We start from the raw sequence: 23,981 nt of genomic DNA on the forward strand, positions 1-23,981 counted from the left end.
GATTGATCTGTTTGTGGTCACAGTTCATTTTTTAGAGATGCTTTTGTTACCTAATGAACAATTTAATCATCTCAGTGTTTCAATCTGGTTACATGTTAAATAGCAATGTATATGACTAGCCACTCCCAAAAAGAGGCTTTATCAAATTTAAAAAGAAGTAAAAAAACACAGCATTATACAAACTGATCATAAATGGAAGACAGAAATATCTGGAACCAACTCTACAAAAGCCCAATATATAAACACCCAAAACTTTTTAAACTATGTATAACTTCCAGTGAAAGGTATCTATTTCTGTAAGGTTATAATTTTGCTTTCCTTTCACACATATAAACACCCACAGAGAGCTTCAGAAATGAACCATACTAAACATATATCTATCTGAACTTCTAGGATAGTACCTTGTATTCCAATTTAATCCTGTAAGCTATGGCCTCCTGTGTGAGTATAATGCTAGAAAGTGAACTAGGGATCTTCTCTACTCAAACCAAGTATCGTATCCTTGAATTATAGGCCCTTTCCTGGAGTTCTTGTTCATTATAAGCTAATGAATTAGTGATTATAATGTGGAGCATGCACAAAGTTAACAGCATGAATCTGTGAAGCCTTCTTTATTTTCAGATGAGCAAATAATTCAAATCTAATTAGCACATTGTTTCTCAACCTTGACAATTTTAAGGCATGTGGACTTCAACTCCCAGAATTCCACAGCCAGCAATGCTGGCTGTGGAATTCTGGGAGTTGAAGTCCACATGCCTTAAAATTGTCAAGGTTGAGAAACACTGAATTAGCAGAACATTCAAAATGGTAGAACATCTCTATCAAAACTATACGGAAAGACAAAGAAACCTGCTATAGAAATTAATAGTTAGGCTCCAAGAGACTAAATTTTTGTCCATTGCTTGGAAATCTAATTGTGCTATTCCTTCATCTCTCTCTGCTTTGACCAGATTATCTATAATTAGGGTACATAAATTTTAATACTTAGATGTAAATCTAATAGCTAAAATAAGAACAGACCTAAGGGAGCAAAAAGTAGACTTGTTTTTGCCTCCCTCTTATATTTACATAATTTTACAATAATAGCCAACAACTACATATTAAAGCTTATAATTAGCAAATGCAAGCTTAATTTTCATTGTTAAACAGAGGAAGTGTTTAGGAAATTTATTTATCAAATTTATAGGGGTGTCCATATCATAAAAAGTGACTCTGGGCAGTGTAATTTAGCAAGGGGAAGAGAGAATCATTACTCTTGCCACAATTCCAATCCAAATTAGCTTGCTCTTCCCATAACTAACAATTGTCCCATGAAGACAGCTGCCACTTGTAAAAAATGAGAGCTGATATCTGATAATGTTTGGAATGTCTGAATAGCAAAATAGCAAAATATAAGAGATCTTTTAGTCATCATTGTATTCCATGAAGAGGAGTTGCAGGAAGGGCAACAGTACACTCACCCACTCTGTTTTAAAGCATGAACCTCATGCTACCTGGGTGGCTCTAGATATTGGCTTTGCTCAGATGAAGCCATTTTCAAACCTTCATGCACTGATTCCTTTAGTCCCACTTTTGTAAGAAAACAAGGAAGGCAAGGGTCCTGGCTCTCAAGCCTTCCCATCCTACTGCAGCCACAACAACTTATTTTGTTTTGCCCTCCTAAAAAGAAGAGGTTCCAAACAGCCTTCATCACAATCTTCTGAGGTTTTACGGCAATGCTTTATTTTAAATAAACCCGGAGGAAAGACTGTTCCTATCTGGATACTGGGAAGGGGCCCAAGCCCATGTGAGGAAAGCTCAGGGAAGGTATGGGCATCATCCTTCCAAGAGATTCAGGCTTCTCTCACCTTGGCTGCCTCAATGTTCCCTTCTTCCATTTCTTGCATATCATTGATTTCTTGTGCCTTAGTACTGTACTGAGTCTGCAGCTCCTCCAGCCTGAGCTTTCTCATCTCCACTTGATGTTTCAAATTGTTTAATTGATTGATTTTCTCACATAGTCGATGATTGATTATCTGAACAGCACCCTTTAAAATAGTGAGGAAAGGAAAAGGTTTAAAGCAATGTGAACAAATTGCACAGGCTGTTCCTTTACTGAGAAGAGGAGGATTTGAAATATAGACAGATAATAGTTTTTAATAGATCTGAAAAAGCCTAAATTGAGGAATCTACCTTCCCATGTTGCAGAAGCATCGTATGGTTTAATCACAATACAAACTTCACCCCTTAATGCATGCATAAAAGGAATAGACATTACATTGCAATGCTTGTTTTATCATTTGACTGTCCGCCTCTACTCCAACCTCCCTGTAGGTATTTAGGTAGTTTTATACTCATATATAATTTCATCTGAGCAAAGAGATATTGCAAAGCCTGAAAAACCTTTTTTTTTTTAATATAGGCAGTTTTTCGTTTCAATTCCACTAGTTTTAATTTTCCTCATTTAACAAAATTAAAACACACAAAGAAAAAATATTTAGAAAAAGCAAAAGTAAAATAAATCCACATGCCACAAACAGCTAGATGAATTCCTTATTCTCTAAAACTAATGTTTCTGATTAGATTGTAATCAGTTTGAAGGTAGGGCTGGTTTCTTTGGGCTAATCATAATTAAGTCACTGCAATATTCCTTGTTTAAATGAAGTATTTATTGGTAGGTAGTCTAAAACAGAGTAAAACTTTTAAACTCTTCTTTCTGGACCTGCTAGAAGCAAAAGAAGCAAGTGAGCCTGAAGTGTGTAGCATTTCACTTTATGCCAGTGGATTAACGTATTTTGTTATACTTCAAAAGGGTTCAAAGGTGCCAGTGTTGGCATCTCCCAAGTGTACTAGGAAGAATAATTCAAAAATAGAATGCCATTGCTGAAATTATTTCTTACTCCTTAAAAATAAAGTTCTCTAAAGCAAGATATTTACAGAAAAACTTTTAGCAATCAGCAAACTCATAATTTATAGATAAAATAGACTTTAAAATAAGCTGTTATTCAAGAATACCTTTTAAAATTAAAACTATCATATAACAATATGTAGAAACAAATTGAAAGCGCAAATCTTTTCAAAATTGATGGGGTATGATAATATCATTTAGCCTGGTTATTGTTTGTGGAATTTGAAGTTTTGGAGTTTATATGATCAAAAACAATACCAGACTTTTGGCAGTCTAATTCAAAACCGTAATCTTTTATTGCAGAGCCCTGGGATTTGCTCTTTTTTGTGAATAACCTAACCTTAGATTACATCTAAGACTAGAATTCTATGCACATTTTGAAAAATAAGTCCCATGATATTCAGTGAAGCAGAGGTGGGGAACTATAGCTCCTTTATGACTTGTGGACTTCAACTCCCAGAATTCCTGACTCAGGAACTTGGGAGTTGAAGTCCACAAGTCATAAAAGGGCCATAGTTCCCCACCTTGACTAACTTGAGTTAGTTAGAATACTGAGACTTCTTTTCTTGTAATCCCAATCCCTTACATGCCAGTTTCTATCTAGCAATGAATTTCAGAAATCTTTGAATGATCAATTACCTCCCCAGTTTTATTTTTCACAGCTCCTTGTTCAGTTGGATGTTCTTGGAATGCAGCCTTAATTACTTTTTCTTCTCCCTGGGAAAAAACAACATCCCCAAAACAATTATAGTCCTTATGTGAAGGTAATCTAAATATAAATTTCTGAAAAAAGAAATACCATTATTGGCTGTATTAATTTTTGTTGAATAAAAATTGGTAGTCTGGTTCATACATAATCCTAAACCACAGTGGGTCCATATAGCACATGACCAAAAACAAATAAATCAGAGTATAACTTTACATAACCCGAAGCCAGCTCTTGAATAAATGGGGGATGAGAGAAGGACACAAGCAATAGACCCTTTCAGAGCTCTGCTGCCTTCCTTCCTTCTTTCCTAATTTAAAAAATACAGAAGATGCAAAAAAGGCTTAAAATACATTTTTTTCTGAGAAATACTACACCGTTATAATAAAGCTTGCTAGAGCAGTATTAGGAAAGAACCATTTGTGTTATTAAGTGACAAGCAAGCCCATCAGATAAAATGGAAAGGGAACAGGTTACAACAATGTTGTAAGCGTAACTCTGATTTTGTTATTCTTTATCACAGGATTTGGTATTTGAGATTTATATATATAAATGTTATGATATGATATTTCTAAAAATACAAGGAATAAAGGCAAATGGCTGTTCCTGTCACTTTTGGAATACAAATACAGACGCATAGACATAGAGACACACATACATACACACTGTCAGAATCCATTTATATATCATTTCTATCTATCTCCTCTGATCTAAAACCAAATCTCACCTTTCCCTGGATTCTGCCATACTCCCAAGTGGGAGGGGGGATATGCCTGCTGGGTTATGACTTTCACTTCCTCTATTCACTACAATGTAACCTTTTGTTTATGCCGCTGGGTCTGGTGCCCATTACAATCTAACAAATTGCCTCCTGCACTATGCATCTCTCTGAACTTTCTTCTCCCTAACCTGGCAGTTAGGAAAAGGGGAGGAAAGAAATACAAACATCCGGAACCTGGCTTATTTCTCCGGTCTCAAAAGGAGGTGTGAAGAGCTGTGGAATATCGTACTACAAACGGAGCCAGACCGATGTTATTTTCTCTTTCCCACAATGGACTTAAAACCTGGGGATTGGCCGGTCTAAACTGTCTAGATGAACTGTGGGGTGAGGTTTACTTAGGGACCCTTTAAAGTATCAATCTGTAAAGAATCCCTCAGATCCTGTCTATTATGCCTGCTATCAACTACTCTTAATAAAAGTTCCTGTTGGAAGATATTGTTTCCAAGAGTTCTGCTTTCTTAAGATGTGAGACTGAAGTGGGTCCTTACACACACAAAGAGCTGCTACAATATTCCAAAAGTGACAGGAACAGCTATTTGCATTAACCTACCAGATCTGAGCAGAAAAATACAGACAAGCTTCAGATACCAAGAAATAGTTTTTGTGTTCCGATTCTCTTTGTCATTTAGTGCTTGTCAGGATTTTTGCTACTCTGATCTGGCATCTGCACATTTATAGTCAATGAAATCAGAAGTTACGGTGCTTGACAAATGAACTCACCAGTGACATGTTTCAATCTCGCAAAACTGAAAAACAATTTGCCCTGAAGAGAGGAGGTAGTAAGCATAGCAGGCTGTTAGAAATCCCATTTGTTGAGGACCAGATTGTTGGGGGCAATATGCTGATTCTGTAAACCGCTTAGAGAGGGCTGTAAAGCACTGTGAAGCAGTATATAAGTCTAAATGCTATTGCTATTGAAGAGAGCAGCCTGAATGGAATAAGCAGAAAGCTTAAATATATTCTACCATGAAAAGATGAGATTAGAGTCACTATACTTTTATTTTCCAATGTCATACTGCATGAACCCACAAGAAAAGAGGAGCAATACCAAAGACAGGGAGAAGAAGTGGTGATCTTGATTTGACAAGGGCTCACTGAAAGAGAGTAGAAGGCCATAAAGCTCACCGCGAGGAGGTCTGCCAACCTCTGATGCAATTTCTTATTCTCCTGCCTCAGCCGCAAAATGGACTCCTTGTTCTTCTTGATGTTCCATTGCGAGTTCTCATAGAAAGCTTTACGGTCACCTTCTGTAATGAGCAGAATTGAAACCACTCTGCTGATCAAGTACTTATTGGCTCATTGAAAAAAGCCAACAAAGCCAAATAGTTCCAAATTGACAGATTGTTAATTTTGAATGAATTTGTTTAATGTGCCAATAAAATGAAGGAATTAATGCTGTAAATCAGAAGCACAATTGTGATGATAGAAATTCTATATGAATTTATATTTTTTTTATCTGTAGAAAATGAGATTTTGAAACAATGTTCATCTCTATAAGCCTAGAAACAAGAGAGCTTTTACATAATGTTTCTATAAAAAAAATAGAAACTTTGCATGGTATGGTATTATAAGGCAATCATCCATTGCCTATGGCAGAAATCTCTCCCAAACATGTTCTTTAATTCTATATTCCATCAAAAATAAATTAAATTGAATATACGTTGCTAACTTTAGTTTGATTGATATTATTGGAATATTTATATGAATACAGACAATACTGATAAAGCTAGCATTTCCATACTTTCCTATGTCTAATTGGATTTGACAACAATAAAAGTATGATTGTGATATGATCTTACAATTTCTTTCTCATCTTTATGGGGATTGTTTATACAATACCATATTAGCATCAAATCTTTGTTAAATTCAGTTGCATGTGTTTAATTTGAAGGACTGAGCAAAGAACTCTAAGCCTTGCAAACAGCCTATTCATCCTAAGTATGAATGGAACTACTTGTGCCCTTCTTTATAGCAGCTACCAACTTATCCCTCTTCTCTCCTTAATGATCATAATCCTTTCATTCTTTTATTTAGTCTTTTTTCAATCATCATCCAGAAATCACCATTTAATTTTTTTTCCATTTTCAGCAAAAGTCAATAAAAGATTTCCCGTCCTTTGTAAAAGTATTTATTGTGTTGTCCCTGACCAAACAAGTGACTTTTATCATCTCTGCTAGTCCTGACATCTTCAAAATATATTTCTCCATTGTGGCTATTTCAGGATTTTTCTATCTTATATATATAACTCTTCTCAACTACTGTTAAGTCATGAAGCTGCCTGTAAGACTACTTAAACTATTTTGATCCCAGCCAGGATAAGAATTGTAAATGTAGAAACAGCTATTTAAGTTGCTTCTTCTTGTTTTCTGATCGTTGTGTCATTTTTTGTTTCTCAAATTTTTCAAAGACATAGAACAGTAATCTTTCTGCTTTTCTTTAGAAGGAACACTAATTATAATTTGTTTTTTAAAAAAATATTTAATGAAATATTTCAATAATATTCTTTAGTTCCCTTGGTACTGATTATAACTTCTAGTATGATAAATGTTTGACAGCATGTTTCACTCCAGTTATTGAAATTCCTAAAGGATCTTAAATGGCATAAAATCTGGCGTATTTCAATAGTTACTTTTAGTTGTAACAAATGCCTATTTTCACCTTAACTTTTTTCAGTTGTTTCAGCTGTTTCATTATGAAGTCTGTATGTAGAGAGGTCTATCAACCTCTCTTTTACACTCATAAACAGAGAACTTGTTTGACTAATGAAACAGAATTCAAAACCTCTTTGAAACTCTCATTTGAACAGTACTTCATAGAAAAAGCCAGGCTAGATGTAAGTTGCAAAATGAACTGAGGCAGGATATCTAAGCAGACCACTTGTTCTGTGTAGTGCAGTGGTTCTCAACCTGTGGGTCGGGACCCCATTTGGGGTTGAACGACCATTTCACAGGGGTCGCCAAACAACGCAGTCCGCCATTTTTTCCCCCTTTTCCTTAGCTGTGCTACTCCCTTTTATTCTATTGGCTTTTGAAAGCCAATAGAATAGACTCTCTTGAATAGAGTCTAATTCTATTGGCTTTCAAAAGCCAATAGGAATTGTCCAGGCTGTCTCTGCCCTGCTGAGCCCGCCAAAAGTCCCATTCTGCAAACGGTGCTGCACCAGTTGAGTAGTCCTCGACTTATGACCGGTTGAGTAGTCCTCGACTTATGACCGGTTGGGGGTCGCGGCATTAAAAAGGTTGAGAACCACTGGTGTAGTGGCTCCCAGGCAAGTACTACTGTTCCCATACATTTTTTATATTTTCTAATAAAGCTTGATGATTCTATCAAGCCTGGAAAATCCATACTTGATACTTTTCTCATATCTTCTGATACTTTTCCACTAGAATGCCATTGTCTGATCCAGTTTACATGCAAACTATGTTATGGTTTTCTTGTGAAAACCCTACTTCCCATAAGTTGTCATTCTCCACATGTTAAGCTGAAATCTCAGACTTTTCTGACTTTTTGGCCTTCTTTGAATGGATCCCATCTATTCTTTCACACATATTCATTCACATAAACACATAGCATAAAGCTACACATTATTACTACATCTAACAATGGACTGTATGGTACAGAACATTATATGCTAGGGATATCACATTCTGGCATTAACATACATTGTAACTCATACAAGTTTACATAGACATTGCACTCTTCACAAGAAATTCAGTTTTTTAGACTTAGATCACAGGGTAGTTGTAATTATCCTGGGCTTGGGGAAGGAGTTTTTTTCTTCTACCCAGTTAAGAGAAAGATAATTGAGATCTAATTTTAATGCCAACAACAGTGCATGAAGTAAATCTTTTGCTAAGTATCCTGAAACTATGATCAGCACACAATATGTGTAGGCAACCAAGGTGTAATAATTAAAAATTCTCTAAGGGATTAAAAAAGCAAAGAAGTTGGGGAAAAAATTTAGGATAATAGTTGATAGAAGAATGGAAGGCATTAATGTATGTTTTTTTGGATGTCTTTTTGTTTTTGTTTTCCATTTTTGTCTTTGTTCTGTATATTTTTAAAGTTTTTTTTGAGTGTGTAGTCTATTTGGTCTAATTACTCTTACTGCACCATGGAAATTTACAAGAGTAAAAAGCCATAATAGGCATAATGAGGCTTGTTTCTAAATGCCCATAGTTTTGTAATTTATATTTAGGTGCTGTACTTTTCCCGTCCTTTTCCTCTCACCCTCTATATTTTCAGCACCCCTTACCTAGAAGCTGAATCTTGCTTTGCAGCTCCGATATCTGCTCATGAATAGGGGGTTTAATTCCTTCCAGATGTGTTACTGGCATGACAGCAATGATGGTAATGAGAGGATGGAGAGTCAGAAAAGATTTAGCGGACGGGAGATAAAATGGTAGCGTGGTTCAACTCAGCGTTTCTGAGATAACAGTAGGCAGAGACTGGTGGTAATTCTTCGGGTGCCGAGGGCTAACAGGGGATGCACTGAGAAGGAAAATGAAATTACCACACGCATACAGACACACTTGACAGCAAATAGTGCTTCGGCCTGAGAAGTCTTAGGGCTCTCTCCCGTTGGCCTTCTAAAAAAGCCCACTGCCGCCCTTCCACGCTTTCCCCGCGCCCCTTGTAGAAGGCCGCAGTTCACTTGCCTATCAGCATCCCTACGCTTACATTGGTCTCCATGACAACCGCTTCCGATGCAAAGCGCTCATTGGTGGAAGGAACAAGTTTTGCAGGGCACGATGGGAAAAAGTTCAAATTCTCCTTAAACCAGCCGGAAGTGAGGCAGGAAGTACTCCTAATTGTCACACAGGCGATAATTCCAAATGTATTATTAATTTGTCACGCAGGAGAAGAAATGGAAACATTTCATTTTCCAAGTGGAACAAGCAACAAATAAAGACAAGCTGCTGTTAAATCCTTGGCCAATTGTGTCTCGTGGCAGCATGGATGGAAAGTAAAGTACTTCCGCCACTCTTATGATGGTCACGAAGGAAAGATGAAATCAAAACAGCGACTGGGAGGAAAGGCCGTTTAAAGTCCCCACCCCATCCGCACGCTTTGGAGCGGATATTTCATAACTTACTTCCGGTTTCGAGGTGGTGGGACTTGGAGCCTTTTTCCACGAGAGTTTCGGCGGGAGGTGGGTAAGGAGGGCGGTGGGGGTGGTGCTTTCATGGGTAGGAGCGCGCTTGTCGGAGGTTGCTCTTGGGGGCGGATTTTTCCGGGGAGTGGGGAACACGGAGCCACACTGTGGTTGCACCTATATTTGTCTCTCGGTGTACTAGTTAGTCGCCACATAGGAAAGCCTGTTGGGTTAAAAGGCGTAGCGTAGCGCTCACACGGTGCAAGCTTACCCAGCTTTCCTTCACCTGCTGCTGTTCTGATTGTTTTGTAGCTTTCCTCTTCCATAGACGGTATGAACAGAATTCTAGTCCAGCACGTCTGGAGGGCTCTAGATTAGGAAGGGCTGATTGTTGCCTTTAATGTACTCTCCTCGTTTGAGTGAAAATTAGGTTGAAAGCCTTTTTTTCTGCAAAAAATATTCTGGCTTTGTATTATTGTTCAATCTTAAAGTTTAGAAAACATATCTAAAGTACATTTGATTAACATAGAACAGTACTTAATTGTTGATTCTTTGCCCTTTAAATACAAAGGGCCATATTATTTCAACAGATCAATGAACACTTAAATCTTAGTTCTTAGCAGAAAAGCTTTGGGTGAACTCAACTTTTTAACAGAATGGCTAACTTGAATGAAAGGCATTCATGTTGTTTATTTTTTGCTTTATGTGCCTATCAGGATATTTCAAATTATATGAGGCATATCTCAACTGATTTAAAAAAAGATTGAGATTTCACTTTTCCATTTTGGTTTTCCAAAGCTGGTTTAAATTGAAATTAAAATGCCAAGCTATAGTTTTAGACAAGTTACTATTTCAAAATGACTCTCTTTGGACTTTGGGTAGTGCATCTAAGAATTAAGTTTTCAAGACACTGAGCAGTAACACTATTAATTAGGAAGGTGGGAAGATAATAAAGTTTGACAGGAGTGTGCATTGTAATTTACTAGCTGAATCCTCCAAATGGAGGATTTCTGCTTCAAAATGGCAACTGGTAATAGGAAGCAAGTAGAATCTTGACTATGTTAAGTCATGATCATCATAGCAGAATTTTAAACTCAGAACCTGGGAGGTGCATGTTTCTGATTTGTACTGTTTGCTGCATTTGTGTGGTAGTTTGGAAACAATAAAGTCTCTTGAGAGAAATTTGGCTCTTGCCAGTTTCATGGAATTATTATGCAGGTGTTTTTTTTTTTTTTTTTTGCAACATTAAGGAAGTGGTTTACCATTAAAAGCACAAATTCTAATTTAGCCTATAGCTGCTAGGGTATCTGGTGATTTCTCATTGAAATATCAACTGTAGAGATTTGAAATTCCAGAAAGCAATGCAATGCTAAACTTCTTGTACTGCTGTAAGTTTCAGCATGTAGGAGAAATACTGCCTCTATTTTTAAGCAAGATAAGGTTGGAAAGGGGAATTATCAACATTTGATTAATATCTGAGGGGGCTCGAAGTTGACTCAGCCTTCCATCTTTCCAAGATTGGTAAAATGAAGACCCAGATTGTTGGGGGCAATATGCTGACATTGTAAACCGCCCAGAGAGTGCTATAAAGCTGGTATGTAAGTCTAAGTGCTATTGCTATTACAGTACTATTTGCAGGTAGCTTGTAGAGCCTGACTATAGTGCTTATTGATTTGATTTATTTTAAAGGATTTTATTTTAAATTCCTCTTTTGAGGGGAAAAAAATTCCCCTAGCTCCTTTGTCAGCTCTTGGAAATTGAAGAATATGTGAACTCATACCCAGTCCCCAGGCACCAGAGCTTATATTTGCCATGGTGGTGACATCTAGTTACTTCTATTCTGGGCATAACAACTTTATCAGCTTGCCACAGGAAAAACTATAAAAATGTTTAGTGTTATGATGCTGCCCATGTTCTGAGTACTTGATATATTATGTCCAGAATAAGGAGCCTTTGTTAGGATCCTTATGGCAAGTGCAATGAGTAATCTGATAGTTGTGGAAGCCATTTGGGAGAGCAGAGGAGCTATCTGAAATGGTTCATGTATATTTTTGTTCAGTTTTGGATAGTCCTTAATGACACTAATATTTGAGATGAGATATTTTATTACCATAAGTGGGAGGGAGACACATTGGAATAATTTTAATATGTGGTCTAGTAGTAAAGATGTTTGCCTCTCACTCGAAAAGTTGAGAGTTCATTCTTAGGTAGTGGCAGATGTTTCTCTCCTAGGGTGCAAAGAAAAAGTATCTGCTGAAACTCTGCATAGGCAACAGGAAGGGCATTGGCTAGTAAAAGTTCAGCTGCATCCAGTCACCTGGACCCTACCCCAAATTAGGGGATTACAGGGTTAAAAAAAGGGAGAAAATGATATCAAAACAAGTACAAGCCTTGGTTAAGAACACAATATTTACCAATTCTGTTAGAAACTGAAAATAAATCTTTGGATTTCCATTTTAGGCACTCAGAAGATCAGTTTCATAGAATTTTTTGACTGCAGAGAAAAATTATAAATCACATGTGAGGATCCTATCTGAAACTTGGGAAGCTGATTAGAGAGTTTTTTTTTAAATAAAATTGGACGAGAGAAAGGAATATTCTACATCTTCCTCCTTTATGTATTAATGGTAACAGAAGAGATTTATTTATTTATTTATTATTTATTTGGCCACCCATCTGTTTGCTCTGGGTGGCAAACAGAATTAAAACAAAAAGCAATTATAAAAATTGCAAAAATTAAAATGCAAAAAAATTGTGAAACATCAAATCACTAGTACAACCAAGAAGGGAAGTTGCTAAAGTAACAAGTCCTTTATTTGCATTTTATTCCAGGAGTTGTTGTTTTTGAGCCTCCATTATGCTGCTTCTGTATCTTGGGCTTCTCTCACTTTCTGGCCTGTCTTATTCTGTGGAAGTGAAGCGTCCACGAGGGGTCTCCCTAACAAGTGAGTTTTCAAGCAGATAATAGGTTAAATGGCAGGTTTGATCTCCTCTTACAATATATCGCTCAGATAGTTTAATTATTTCTAGCAATCAGAGGTTGGAAACATGTGTCTATGATTTTGCACTATCAATGAAAAAGATAGCATCCATGCTGTGTAAGTAAACCCCCATAATTATCTGATGTTTGTTTTCTTGGATTTAAAAGGAGGTATGAGAAAGCTGGTCATCTGGAGAGAAATTTAAACCAAATGAGTTACTTAAAAGAAAACAATTTAGTGTTTGAAGTTGGTTTAGAAATGCAACTTCCTCTTGCCTACAACACTGATTTATTTTGAATGCTAACAATAAGCTACAGAAGTGGCGTGGTTACTAATTGCATCCTGCTCAGCACCTTTTTTTTGTCATTTAGAATATAAGTTATGTAGACATAAGATATGGAATGACTTAACTAGGCATGGAATATTAAATGCTGAACTTGAATACTTTTCTGAATTGGCATATCTTTTTTTCAGTATTTTTTCTTGTTTGAATCCAAGTATGTGTGCTGTTATTTTTAGACCATCACTTCTATGATGAATCAAAACCATTCACTTGTCTTGATGGCTCTGCAACAATATCTTTTGATAGAGTCAATGATGATTACTGTGATTGCAAAGATGGCTCAGATGAGCCAGGTAAGTGGGGCATATTTAAATTTACCTTGGTTGCATATATTGCCTTCCCCATCCCAGCTCTTGTAATTACTGCTCTAAGGATCTTTGCTAGTATTGCATCTCACATCAACTAACATGTATCTCTCTCTTAACAAGGGACAGTAACTGATCTTCTATGCTCCCATCCACATTAATTTTATTAGATTGCTTAAGCAGTTAAACACTAATCTCTGGAGATTTTCTTAAAATTTGATATCCAAACATAAAACCGTAATACTTATGATGTAGTGGCTTCCCACTGCAAAATAGGACACAGTTGGCCAAGATAAAAATAATGTAATTAAAGATTACAATTTTTAAATTAAAAATTTTAAATGAGTAAAATGAAATACAATATTGTACATATCAGTTAATAGAAACCAAATCCATTGCTGTTACTAGTATTTTTAAATTTCTAGAAGTTCTTAACAATCTTCAATTTATGCAAGAGTTTGTTTCCTTATTTATTTTCCTGTCATAGCTTTTAGACATTTTATGAATAGCAAGTAAATTGTGATTGCTAGGAGAAATTAAATTAATATAAATTAAGCCACACATGCAAGCTCTGTGTAGTAGAGAGCTTGTATGTGTGGTTTAATTTATGCTTTCTTCTCTTCAGCTACTTTCCCCCCTTTTGTTCAACATACAACTGTCTTGTCTTTCTGCCCAGGAACTGCTGCATGTCCCAATGGCCACTTCCATTGCTCCAATGCTGGATACCGTCCTATATACATCCCCTCTTCCCGCATCAATGATGGGATCTGCGGTAAGCATTGCTACGTGTTGTGAATAAATTGTTTGGCTTTGAACAATAGAATTCAAGTGACAGATGTTCATAGTTCTCCTCCTTGCCCCCTTAGATTGCTGCGATACAACCGATGAGTACAACAGTGGCACAGTGTGTGAAAACACCTGCAGGTAAGATGTTACTTGTTTTAGAAGAAGCTCCTTCTTTGTTCAGAGGTCTGATTCAGAAGCAGACTCAAGTGCTAGCTGTCAAATATACAACTTAGGGGAGAGGGGTGCATTTAGAACAATTGTTCTTAAACAGGTTAATAATAGCAATAGCACTTAGATTTATATACTGCCCCATACTTTACAGCAAGGAAATGTCGGTTACTACCAGGTGACCTTGTGAACTTGTAAAGTTGATTTTCCCCTCTCAGGATACTATTTACCATTCCCAATTTTCTTTCATATTTTGCAGATGGGCACATTTTCAAGTAAAACTGGACTAAAACCAGCCACAGTGCTTACTTTTTAAGGATTTCTGTTGATCAATTTTTTTGGGGGGGGGGAATTTAGTGACAGAATATGGTGCATTGCAGCATACCAACTTTATGGCTGCTCTTTTTAGCTTATTTACTACTAGATAATGTTCAGAATTATGTTCCATGCTTATGAATTTGAAAAGCAACTGTCAACCATCCCATTTGGCACTTTCAATTAAAAAAAAACCCTCCTGGCTCTTTAGGTTGACCAAGAGTGTAGCTTTATTGAAAAATCCATCTAGGCACACCAGAAGCAAAGTCAGTTCTGGGATTTTCCTGCAAAAGCCACATAGGTAACTCCCCTCTTCCCCTTCGGGCCACTTACAGTTCATAGTTCACCAATTGAGTTCATTTCTTTTGCTTTGGAAAAAAACGTCTTCTCTGGTCAAACATTCTTCAGGACTTGGCCTTGGTAGATAACATTTCTCCGGCACCAGAAGGTTCACTTGCATTCCATAGCCTCCCCCCCCCCCATTAGGAATTCACCACCCTCCTCCCATCACTGACAAAGCGAGCAAAATCAGATGCAAGCAACTATGGAGTCAGGTTTGATAGCAACAATAGCTTTCAAGTTATTAGACAGTGTGCTGCATCCATACCATTCTCTTCACTTATGCCGAAATATTTTTCCCTTGTGCAGATTTTTTCTAGGATAGAATTCCTTTCTACCCATTGGTAGATACCACGACTGAACAATGCCTTGTCCTAAACCTTGACATTCTATTCCCTTGTCCCTTTGCAGAGAAATGGGCCGAAAGGAGCGGGAGGCACTGAAGCAGATGGCTGAGGTGGCCAGAGAAGGCTTTGAAATCAAGAAGGCCCTGATGGAAGAAGCAAGTAAGAGAAAGGAAGAAAAACAGGTGAGAGGCAGCCTGCGGAGAAAATGCTTATTGCTAGCTGGGCTGTATTGGATGTTTTAATTTTTGCCAAAGCACTTTTGACACACTGAGAAGAGCCAGGTTATGGCTCCTCTTAGACTGGTTTTTGATATTCCTCTAAGAAAAGTAAAAACTTTGTGATTGTATAAGAAAAATTTGGGAGTGCACCCTATTTTTGAGTATCTTGAGTAGGCTCTGGAGTTCTTCTGTTCTTGTCATAAGTGCTGATTGTCCATATACATTTTAAACTGGATATTGTAGAAAACATGTTTATTATTAACATGTAATGTCATATATGTCAACACAAAATAGTTGCTCAGAAGTTGTCTACCTCTGTCCATTTCTCTTTACCTCCTTTTTTAAACTTTTATTCTGACTTTTTTTAATACATACAATTCAAAGTGGTGAATATTTATAATGTGTCTTCCTTCTATTTTCCCCTGTGAGGAGAATTGGAGTGAGAAAATAACTGGCCCAGCCAGTCGCTCTCTCTCAACCCAACTCACATACATGCATACAGTACAGACAGCCATATTTGTATTGCTATACAAATCTGCCATATCTTGCAAGACGGATAATTGGGGATTCAAGCAGGAAGCTATTTGGATTTGGTCAAAATTCAGATAGTCCTTTTCTTTCCTTTCTTTGTAGAAAAAACTAACAGAATTACAGGAGGGTAAAAAGACTGTGGAGGAACAAGTGGAGGCCCTACGGTTAACAAAGGAAGCTGCTGAGAAACCTGAAAAAGAGGCCAAAGATATCCACCAGAAAGCCTGGGATGGTCAGTCTGGGTTACTCTACTGAAGGCTTTAATAACACTTAATCTTAGCATCTTTCCTGTTAAAAATGAAGGAGAAAAGAGATTTTGATCTATGTGAAGACCATAGTTGAGGGCAAGTTAGGAATAGCTTAGGAATGAAAACAATTACATTTTTTCTCATCTGAAATGATAGGATGCCTGAGAAAATTGGTGAGATTTGGGGAAACAATGGTAGATGTATGAAACTGATTCAGAAAGCTACATTGCTTATTAGGGATGTGCAAAGCTGAATGTTCTGATGCATTGGCATGGTCCAGAGGAGAAATTAAATGTTTAAGAGTCATCTAAAATGTTCAGTTTCTAGAACACTTGGTTTTGTTACATCCCTGTAACTCAGTGGTTCTCAACCTTTTTAATGCCGCAACCCCCAACCGGTCGTAAGTCGAAGACTACTCAACTGGTGCAGCACCGTTTGCAGAATGGGACTTTTGGCGGGCTCAGCAGGGCAGAGACAGCCTGGACAATTCCTATTGGCTTTTCAAAGCCAATAGAATTAGGCTCTATTCAAGAGAGTCTATTCTATTGGCTTTCAAAAGCCAATAGAATAAAAGGGAGTAGCACAGCTAAGGAAAAGGGGAAAAAAATGGCGGACTTCGTTGTTTGGCGACCCCCGTGAAATGGTTGTTCGACCCCAAATGGGGTCCCGACCCACAGGTTGAGAACCACTGCTATAACTGATTTTTTTTTTTTTTTGCCTTTTCCTCCCCAACAAAACAACCAAGCATTTTTAAACAAACCTTTTAAACAAACTGTTTCTAAATATCACTTGTATAATGATATTGACAGTACAGGATAATTGTCATCTTTATGATGTGATACAATATCATGTATACCTTATTTTTGGCCATACTAGAAATAGAGTGCTGGACTGAACTCATCTTGGTGTGTACCAAAATGGCTGCTTTTACATTTTTAATTTTGACTACAAACCAGCAAAATGCCAGCTTAAGGAAATAACACAGAATTCTTAACAAGAAAATTGTTAGCTGGAGTTGAGGGAAAGCAGAATTTCATAGAATTTTTTAGGGAACCGTTAAGCTACTTAAAAAAATACGAGTAGTTTAACCAATGTTTAAGAACTGCAGCAGTGTTTAGAGCTCTGCAGAAAATTTTCCTTAAGTGTTGTAACAGTTCAGTTTTTAAAATATTTTAGAAATATTGAATACACAAGGTTTTCAGGTTTTGCATGGCAAAATCAGACAAATAATTAAGAGCAACAATTTGCTTGAATATGGATAGACGGAAATAATTTACACTCAGTATTAACCATCAGTTACATTTTAATTGCTTTTTTATACTTAGGTGTGTACTTGCTATGTCAGTTGTTACACTATTTTCTTCTTTGGTTTGACAGGGCTCTGGGAGAGGAGTTTATAATCCTTAAATGTCTTTGTATTACTATATCATGACTTAAGCACAGGCGTAAGTGAAAAACAAATGCTGGGCATACCTCTGACTCTTGCAATTTTGCATAGTGCACAGGTGATCTTAGATACCTCTTAAAGTTCACAATAATAGCAGAATTGAAGCATATGTCTCCAGCTGTTTATGGAAATACAAATAGTTCTCGACTTATAACTGTAATTGAACCTGCAATTTCGGTCATAAGTCACAACAGTCTTAAACCAGATCATCAGATGACTATACATGATTTTACAACCTTTTTTGTGCCACTCATTAAGTGAATGTAGTGATTGTAAAGTGAACCTGTTGTTTTCCATGGTTTTTTTTTTTTTTTTTTTTTGGCCAGAAACCAGGCAAAAACATGGTAAACTGGGATGCTACAAATGCAGACTGATTGCCAAGTAGCCAAAATATCATGTGATCCTGGGATGGAAGTGGATGCCAGAATTTCAAATCTGGTCATAAATTGTAGTACGCTTTGAACTGTTACTAAGTGGCCAGTTGTAGAGAAGGATTATGAATTCAGGCAGATGCTGATATTTCAATAGCCTTAATGGTGGTGTTTTAGAAAGGTAAACTCTTCTGTAAATTCAAACACTAATGAGCTTTTGGGCATGATGTAGTTTTCTGTTGTCTTGATGTTTCACCAGCAGCTGTGACTGTCATCTACAGCGGCAGAGTGAGCTGCTTTGTGATTTACCTCTTAGATATATTTTCTTTAGATATGTTTCTATCTGCTTTGCAATAGAAAAGAAAGCAGCTGAAAAAGCAGCACAGGATCAAGCCAGAGCAGAAGATGCTTTTCATAAATTGGATGATAACACAGATGGAATGTGAGTCTAATATAACTGTTTTCAATGATGGAATTTTGGGGTATCTGGTAGAACGGGGTAAAAAGAACAGTTATTCTACTCCTCCCTTCCCCTACTGTCCAATTCTCTCATTCCTTTGGGGACCATCCATTTTCACTATCACAAGGAATGCTTTCTTTTTAAATAAATCAGAAATATGAACTAATCCTTGCAATAATTCTAATTTTAAATAATACTGAGCACTTCCTAATCCTTCTACTTCCAAGATAGAAGAGTCTTTAGATCATCTAATCCAGTCTCAGTTGCTCTCATCCTCTCTATTTAAGGCAAGATATACTCTGTTGCCAGAAATGCCTTATGCTGTAAATCAGCGGTCCCCATCCTTTCCAGTTTGGTGGACGGGGGTGGGGAGGGGATGGTTCCATGTAAGTGGCAGGCACCCACACAAATGTGTACAGCTCCATTTGCACAACTGGAGCTGCGTGTGCGATTGCCCACCTCGTGCAGCCCAGTTCTGAACAGGCCAATAGTGGGCCACGGGCTGGGAGTTGGCAACCCTGCTGTAAATCTTCAAGACCAATTGCTGAAAATATCTATTTTTGATTAAAATAAAAACCAAAAACCTAGTTTCATTATGGCAGTTCCTGTTTCAAATTTTTGGCTAGCTGGCTGTCACTCTAACTGCCGTATTTGCCTCATCTTTCTTCAGAATAACTGTTGCAGAGCTTCAGAAACACCTTGAACTAGATGTTGACGGGGACGGGATCTTATCAGAAACGGAAGCCCAGGTAAGAAAGGAAATACTTAACTATCAAGGAAGGCTCTTTGGACTCAAGAAGGATTTTTCATCTTCTTTCAAGAATGTTCTATTCCTTGTGATTCTTCTGTCACTCTTTCATGTAAGATCAGAGTGGATGTTATTTTAAATTTGGAGGGAAGCTAAAGTTGTGGGTGCAGATCAGGTCAGATGCTCTTGGCTTAGCAGATGTTTTTGTGAAGTCATTTTCTTTAGCCAGTTCCTCTTTCGGCAATTGCCATTGTGCCTTGTCCTATTTGTTTTTAGTAGTTCTCTTTATGGGTGCCTGGTTGCCTGGCAAGAGGTACTGGATCTTCAGTGTTTATTGCATCGATGACCAGTCTGTCCATATTCCAAGATCAAGAGCAGAAACAAGCCATTTATCTGAGAGCCAAGACTAACATCCCTGTGGTCATGTAATTTCCCATGCCAAAATTACACTTACATTTTGTTTTGTGTTTTGCAATATTACTTCCTGGGGCTGTAAAAAATGTTGATTCTATAATATAAACTCACTGGTACATGATATAATTCTTCTCCAGTGATGCCTACACAGACTTTTCCCCAAAGTATCTTTTAATCATGTGACAATGGAAATGTATATGGAGGCTGAGAGTTAATTTTACTTTTAATTCTTCCACCCAAAATACTATTGACCCATAATATCAGTATAAGGTCTAGGGCAGAAGCATTTCCCTATTGTTAACTATAATTAAGGCTGTATACTGCCCAGAGTCACTGTGTGTGAGTTAGGCAGCTATATAAATTGATTAAACAAACAAATAAGAATTGTCCAGGAATAAGACTTTATTTCTTCCTCCCTGCACTATTTTTAAAGTTAATTCATCATGCTCTTCCATCAGTTGGTAGGAATTAAAGCTGCTAACAGCTAAAAAACTGGGAAATAGTTTTGCACTAGACACAAATCATTTATGTGAGCAAATTCTGAAGTTATAACTATATGTGTTGAATCACTTATTGAAAGGCAATTTTTTATTTCAGTTTCTCTCTTTTTGGAGACTAGGGAAAGAAAAAGACATATTAAACACAATTGTAATCTTAAAGAGTTGCGCAGAATTTTAAATATTAATATTCAAAGTTTAACCCCCGAAGCTATTTGTAATCGGAAAGAAGGAAGAAAGGAAGGAAGAAAAGGAAGGAAGGAAGGAAGGAAAGAAGGAGAGAGACTGTTAGGATTTCTGTAGTCATATTCCTTACTGTAATTGTCGTATTTAAGAGAAATGCTATCTTGTTTGCAAACATTCTGAGAAGCAGGAAGTGCATTTGCTAAGTTGAATTAGTACTTTCATTAGTACGATATAATGGCTTATTTCTGCTCTTATTCTTCCAGACCTTGCTGGGTAACTCCTTGCAGGTGGACAGAGGCCATTTCCAGGACACTGTGTGGCCAGCAATCAAGGAGAAGTTCAAAACAGAGGTCAGTATCTAAAACCCTTGAGAAGAAGTACTTCTGGAAGAATGGTTTGGAATATATATTTAGAACAGCTGCTCCTTCATAACAGGATTCATGCTGGGTGGGCAGACCCATTCTCAGAGGATGGCATCTTTTATTGATTGATTGTACTTTTAAATCTTGGCAGGCATTAATATTAAGCTTTCTCCTTAGGAAGTGGGCCTGTTCCACACAGCATGAAACTTAATACATAAATATATTTATATCCTGTCTTCCTAGTGTTCATGCAGCACTCGGTAATTAACAGCAATTAAAATTGATGAAAAAGACTGAAAATGTTAATTACAAAGAAAAGTGATACAGTTAGGAGCAGACAAATAGCAACGCAAATAAAACCTCAGATGAAGTTTACTTTCCACATTTAATAAATGCATTGCTAAATGAAGAATCCACCAATTGTTGAATGAAGTGAATGCCAGTTTAACTTCTTGTGACCCATATCCAAAGCTCTATCAGGTTTCTTTCACTATCAGTTGCACATGCCCCCTTTGCAGTCAAGTTGTGGAGAAGAGCCTTTGATGTGGCCAAGATAGCTTGGGGAACTGATACTGAAGACTGTAGACAATGCCCTTTCTATTCTATGAAGCCTTAGAGGAAGGATAGACTCTTCTTATTTAGGATTCCTAAATAACATCTACAGTACTCATTTTTCCTTGCTTCTCAAGTTGTTGAAGAGCCAAATTGAGTTGGTAATCAAGTGCATGAACAAGAGTAGTTTAGGCTGAACTCAGTTTTCCCTTTACAGAACTCGGCTGAGGTACAGCCTCCACAAAATACTCCAGTGGAAGAGGAGTCTGATACTCCGTCTGATGCCCAGATGGACCAGTTACCCCCTGAAGAGGACTATGAGGAAGACGAGGAAGACGAGGAGGAAGTTGATGGTGATAGTTTGGATGAAGAGATGAAGGTACAACAGTATGACATCTATCAATGAAATTTACAAGGAAGTTTCTCATTGTATTCCTAACCTAGATTGTGTTTACAAAGTTGTGCTCCCCAGGAAAATGTGTGCAGATTTGCTTATTTTATTTATTCAGTTCTTTATGGTTTGTATGACTTGAGAAGAACTGATCATTAAATTATATATTGAGGATAGGGGAAAGAGATGTTTTAGTAAAGTCTGAGCAAATCTTATGGAAGATCAATAGGGAGGAAATTTTATTGATTGCAGACATTTGCTGACATTGCTTGTATATACTCAAGCTTCCAAAATAACTTAATATCCCAAATTACATAAAGAATTCTGTAAGCATAGACTTCTAGATGATAAATAATCCTATTTCATACTTAGATAGATAAAATCAGGTAGGGACAGGTTTGCTTTCTTCTTAAGGGCAGTGGGAAAGGGGTACTTCAGGGTATATAGAATAAACATACATTGTGATTAGTGTGAGTTTGAATAATGCAGCTTATTTGATTTAGTGCAAATTATAAATTGATACCAGGTTGCATTTAAAGCAAGCCAAAATCCATAGCCCCAAGCTATCATATGCACAGCTGGGGTTTTAGGTGCTAATCATCCTGTGTATGAAATGTAGAAAAGAAAGGTTCTCTTCAAAGAAAACTTAAAAATGAAGAGGCTTATTTTGAAGAATTACAGCAGGATAACTTAGAATATGGGTTTATCCTCTTTTATTGTTACACAGTATTTCATTAATAAGGACATACAATTTATGTTTAAAAATTTTAATTGCCTATTTCTGTCGAATAGGAACCAATTACTCTGTTTTCCATAGAAATATCACTGCAAATTTGAATAATGCAACAATTTGTGGGATTCATTAACCACACTAATTGAGACCTCCCTGTACCTAATACTTGAGCTTCAATAAAAACATACTGGTTTGATGTAATCTGTAGTTTAAGCAACTATAAACATTTTCTTTAATGTTAGGCACTTCCTCAAATATTAGAAAAAGAGCATGTATTCCTCTGGAAGTTATTGAATTACAGTTTCTACATTTTTGGCCAGGCTACCCGGAGCTGCTGGGAGTTATAAATCAGTGGCATCTCCCATACTACCCAGATCCTTGCATTGCTTTCCAAGTCTTTAAAAATAAACTAGAGAAAAAAAAATACAATGGTCTTCTCTGTAAAGCCAGATATTTCATAGAGAATCCTGCATGCAATAGTCATTATCTGTCTTGCAAACTGTTTAGACTACCAACGCTGTCTGCTGTGTGCTAAACAATTTAGGAGAGATTTAAAAGATGCCATTTGTGTAAATCAAGGTAAACCTTGGTGGCCAAGCACACCCTGCAGTTGGGGTGGGGGCTGAGCACTACAGAGGAATAGAGTCACATTAAGCATGAGAATGAGTTGATTGGGGAAGGACTTTGAGGGATTTTATTTCTTTTTAACTGTAACATCTTTTTAGGGTATACACAGCAGCATTCACATTTTTCCTTTTTCAAAATGGTGGAAATCTCTGCTAACATTATTTTTCAGCAGTCTTGATCTGAAGAGCTCTGAGGATTGCCCATCCCCAGCATAAGAATATGCTTTTCTTATGTAGCAATATTTAAACACTTTTTACAATGTCTATTGAAATATGTTCACTCATTTGAAGTTGGCAATATTTGAAGTGACTCTTTTGTTTAGTGATTAGTATGAAGTTATTCATAAACAAGAACCAGTATGGTGACATGGGAAAAGTCCTGGAGTGGGAGAATGGAGATCCAGGTTCTCCTTTAGACATTGACACCAGTTGGGTGACCTTGGCCCAGCCATACACTCTCAGCCCTGAAACAGCATCAGGATCGGCAGCAAGCTGGCTGAACAACAGGTCCCTAGCTGCACCATGCAGTGATGGCATTGCTATGTAAACTAAGCAAGCAGAATGCAAAATAAGTGGACCCTGCAACGAAGTAGGACCAAAAAAAAAAAGATCCACTACTCTTAGCTTTAGCATGGGTTTATTTTCCTTTTCCTGATTTGGTAATGCACTTTCTTTGAAAGTTCTGGTCACAGGATATCTATAAAATCAACCTTCTTTAGTCAGTTTATCTTGCTTTTCTTCTTGTTATTCTACAAGGTTATTAATGGATTTCAAAGAACTAATAGCATTCTTTTGGCTTAATGTCTCTGTAGGTCTCATCACCCAAGCCATCATCAGATGACAAGGCAGCAGAGGAAGAAATGGAGAAGATGCCTCCTTATGATGAAGCCACTCAAGCTTTAATTGATGGTAGGCTTTTGAAAGTATATCAAAGTTCATGATTGTGGAGGGATCTGGCAGAAGCAGGGTTCTGCGATAGATCTGAAGGTTTAAAAAGAGACAACTCTTTTCAAACAACAAAAAGAGATTATAAGGAGTAAGAGTTACAAGGCATTTCAAAGTAAATATTAAAATATTTGTTGTAAATTATCTTCTTAGGATATTTCACCAAGGACAGAAGATTAGGCTACAACTCTTAAGTTTT

General features: G+C 37.1%; 2 protein-coding genes across 5 annotated transcripts in view; one reads left to right on the top strand and one right to left on the bottom strand.

The window, feature by feature from the left end:
* ODAD3 (outer dynein arm docking complex subunit 3) overlaps nucleotides 1-9,024 on the bottom strand; it is a 28,277-nt gene extending 19,253 nt beyond the window's left edge. For 3 of the 4 annotated variants that reach the window (XM_039336497.1, XM_039336496.1, XM_039336499.1), the window contains exons 1-4: nucleotides 8,630-9,024; nucleotides 5,500-5,621; nucleotides 3,527-3,604; nucleotides 1,848-2,027 (exon numbers count right to left, since the gene is read on the bottom strand). In XM_039336497.1, coding sequence (XP_039192431.1) covers nucleotides 1,848-2,027; nucleotides 3,527-3,604; nucleotides 5,500-5,621; nucleotides 8,630-8,711 — 462 coding nt within the window. In that variant the 5' untranslated portion in view covers nucleotides 8,712-9,024. The remainder of the gene's footprint in view (nucleotides 1-1,847; nucleotides 2,028-3,526; nucleotides 3,605-5,499; nucleotides 5,622-8,629) is intronic. The other variant, XM_039336498.1, reaches the window with a different exon arrangement.
* Nucleotides 9,025-9,368: 344 nt separating this feature from the next.
* Nucleotides 9,369-23,778, top strand: PRKCSH (protein kinase C substrate 80K-H). Its single transcript, XM_039336336.1, has 12 exons — nucleotides 9,369-9,526; nucleotides 12,302-12,414; nucleotides 12,970-13,086; nucleotides 13,775-13,870; nucleotides 13,965-14,022; nucleotides 15,118-15,235; nucleotides 15,905-16,034; nucleotides 18,226-18,310; nucleotides 18,999-19,077; nucleotides 20,437-20,523; nucleotides 21,305-21,466; nucleotides 23,650-23,778. Exons 2-12 carry the CDS (start codon nucleotides 12,327-12,329, stop codon nucleotides 23,776-23,778), a joined length of 1,149 nt encoding a protein of 382 aa, XP_039192270.1. The 5' UTR covers nucleotides 9,369-9,526; nucleotides 12,302-12,326.
* Nucleotides 23,779-23,981: the final 203 nt, after the last annotated feature.

The sequence above is a fragment of the Crotalus tigris genome, unplaced genomic scaffold, assembly GCF_016545835.1.
Source record: "Crotalus tigris isolate CLP2741 ecotype Arizona unplaced genomic scaffold, ASM1654583v1 scf7180000017666.379230911805:20528666, whole genome shotgun sequence".
Lineage (NCBI taxonomy): Eukaryota > Metazoa > Chordata > Lepidosauria > Squamata > Viperidae > Crotalus > Crotalus tigris.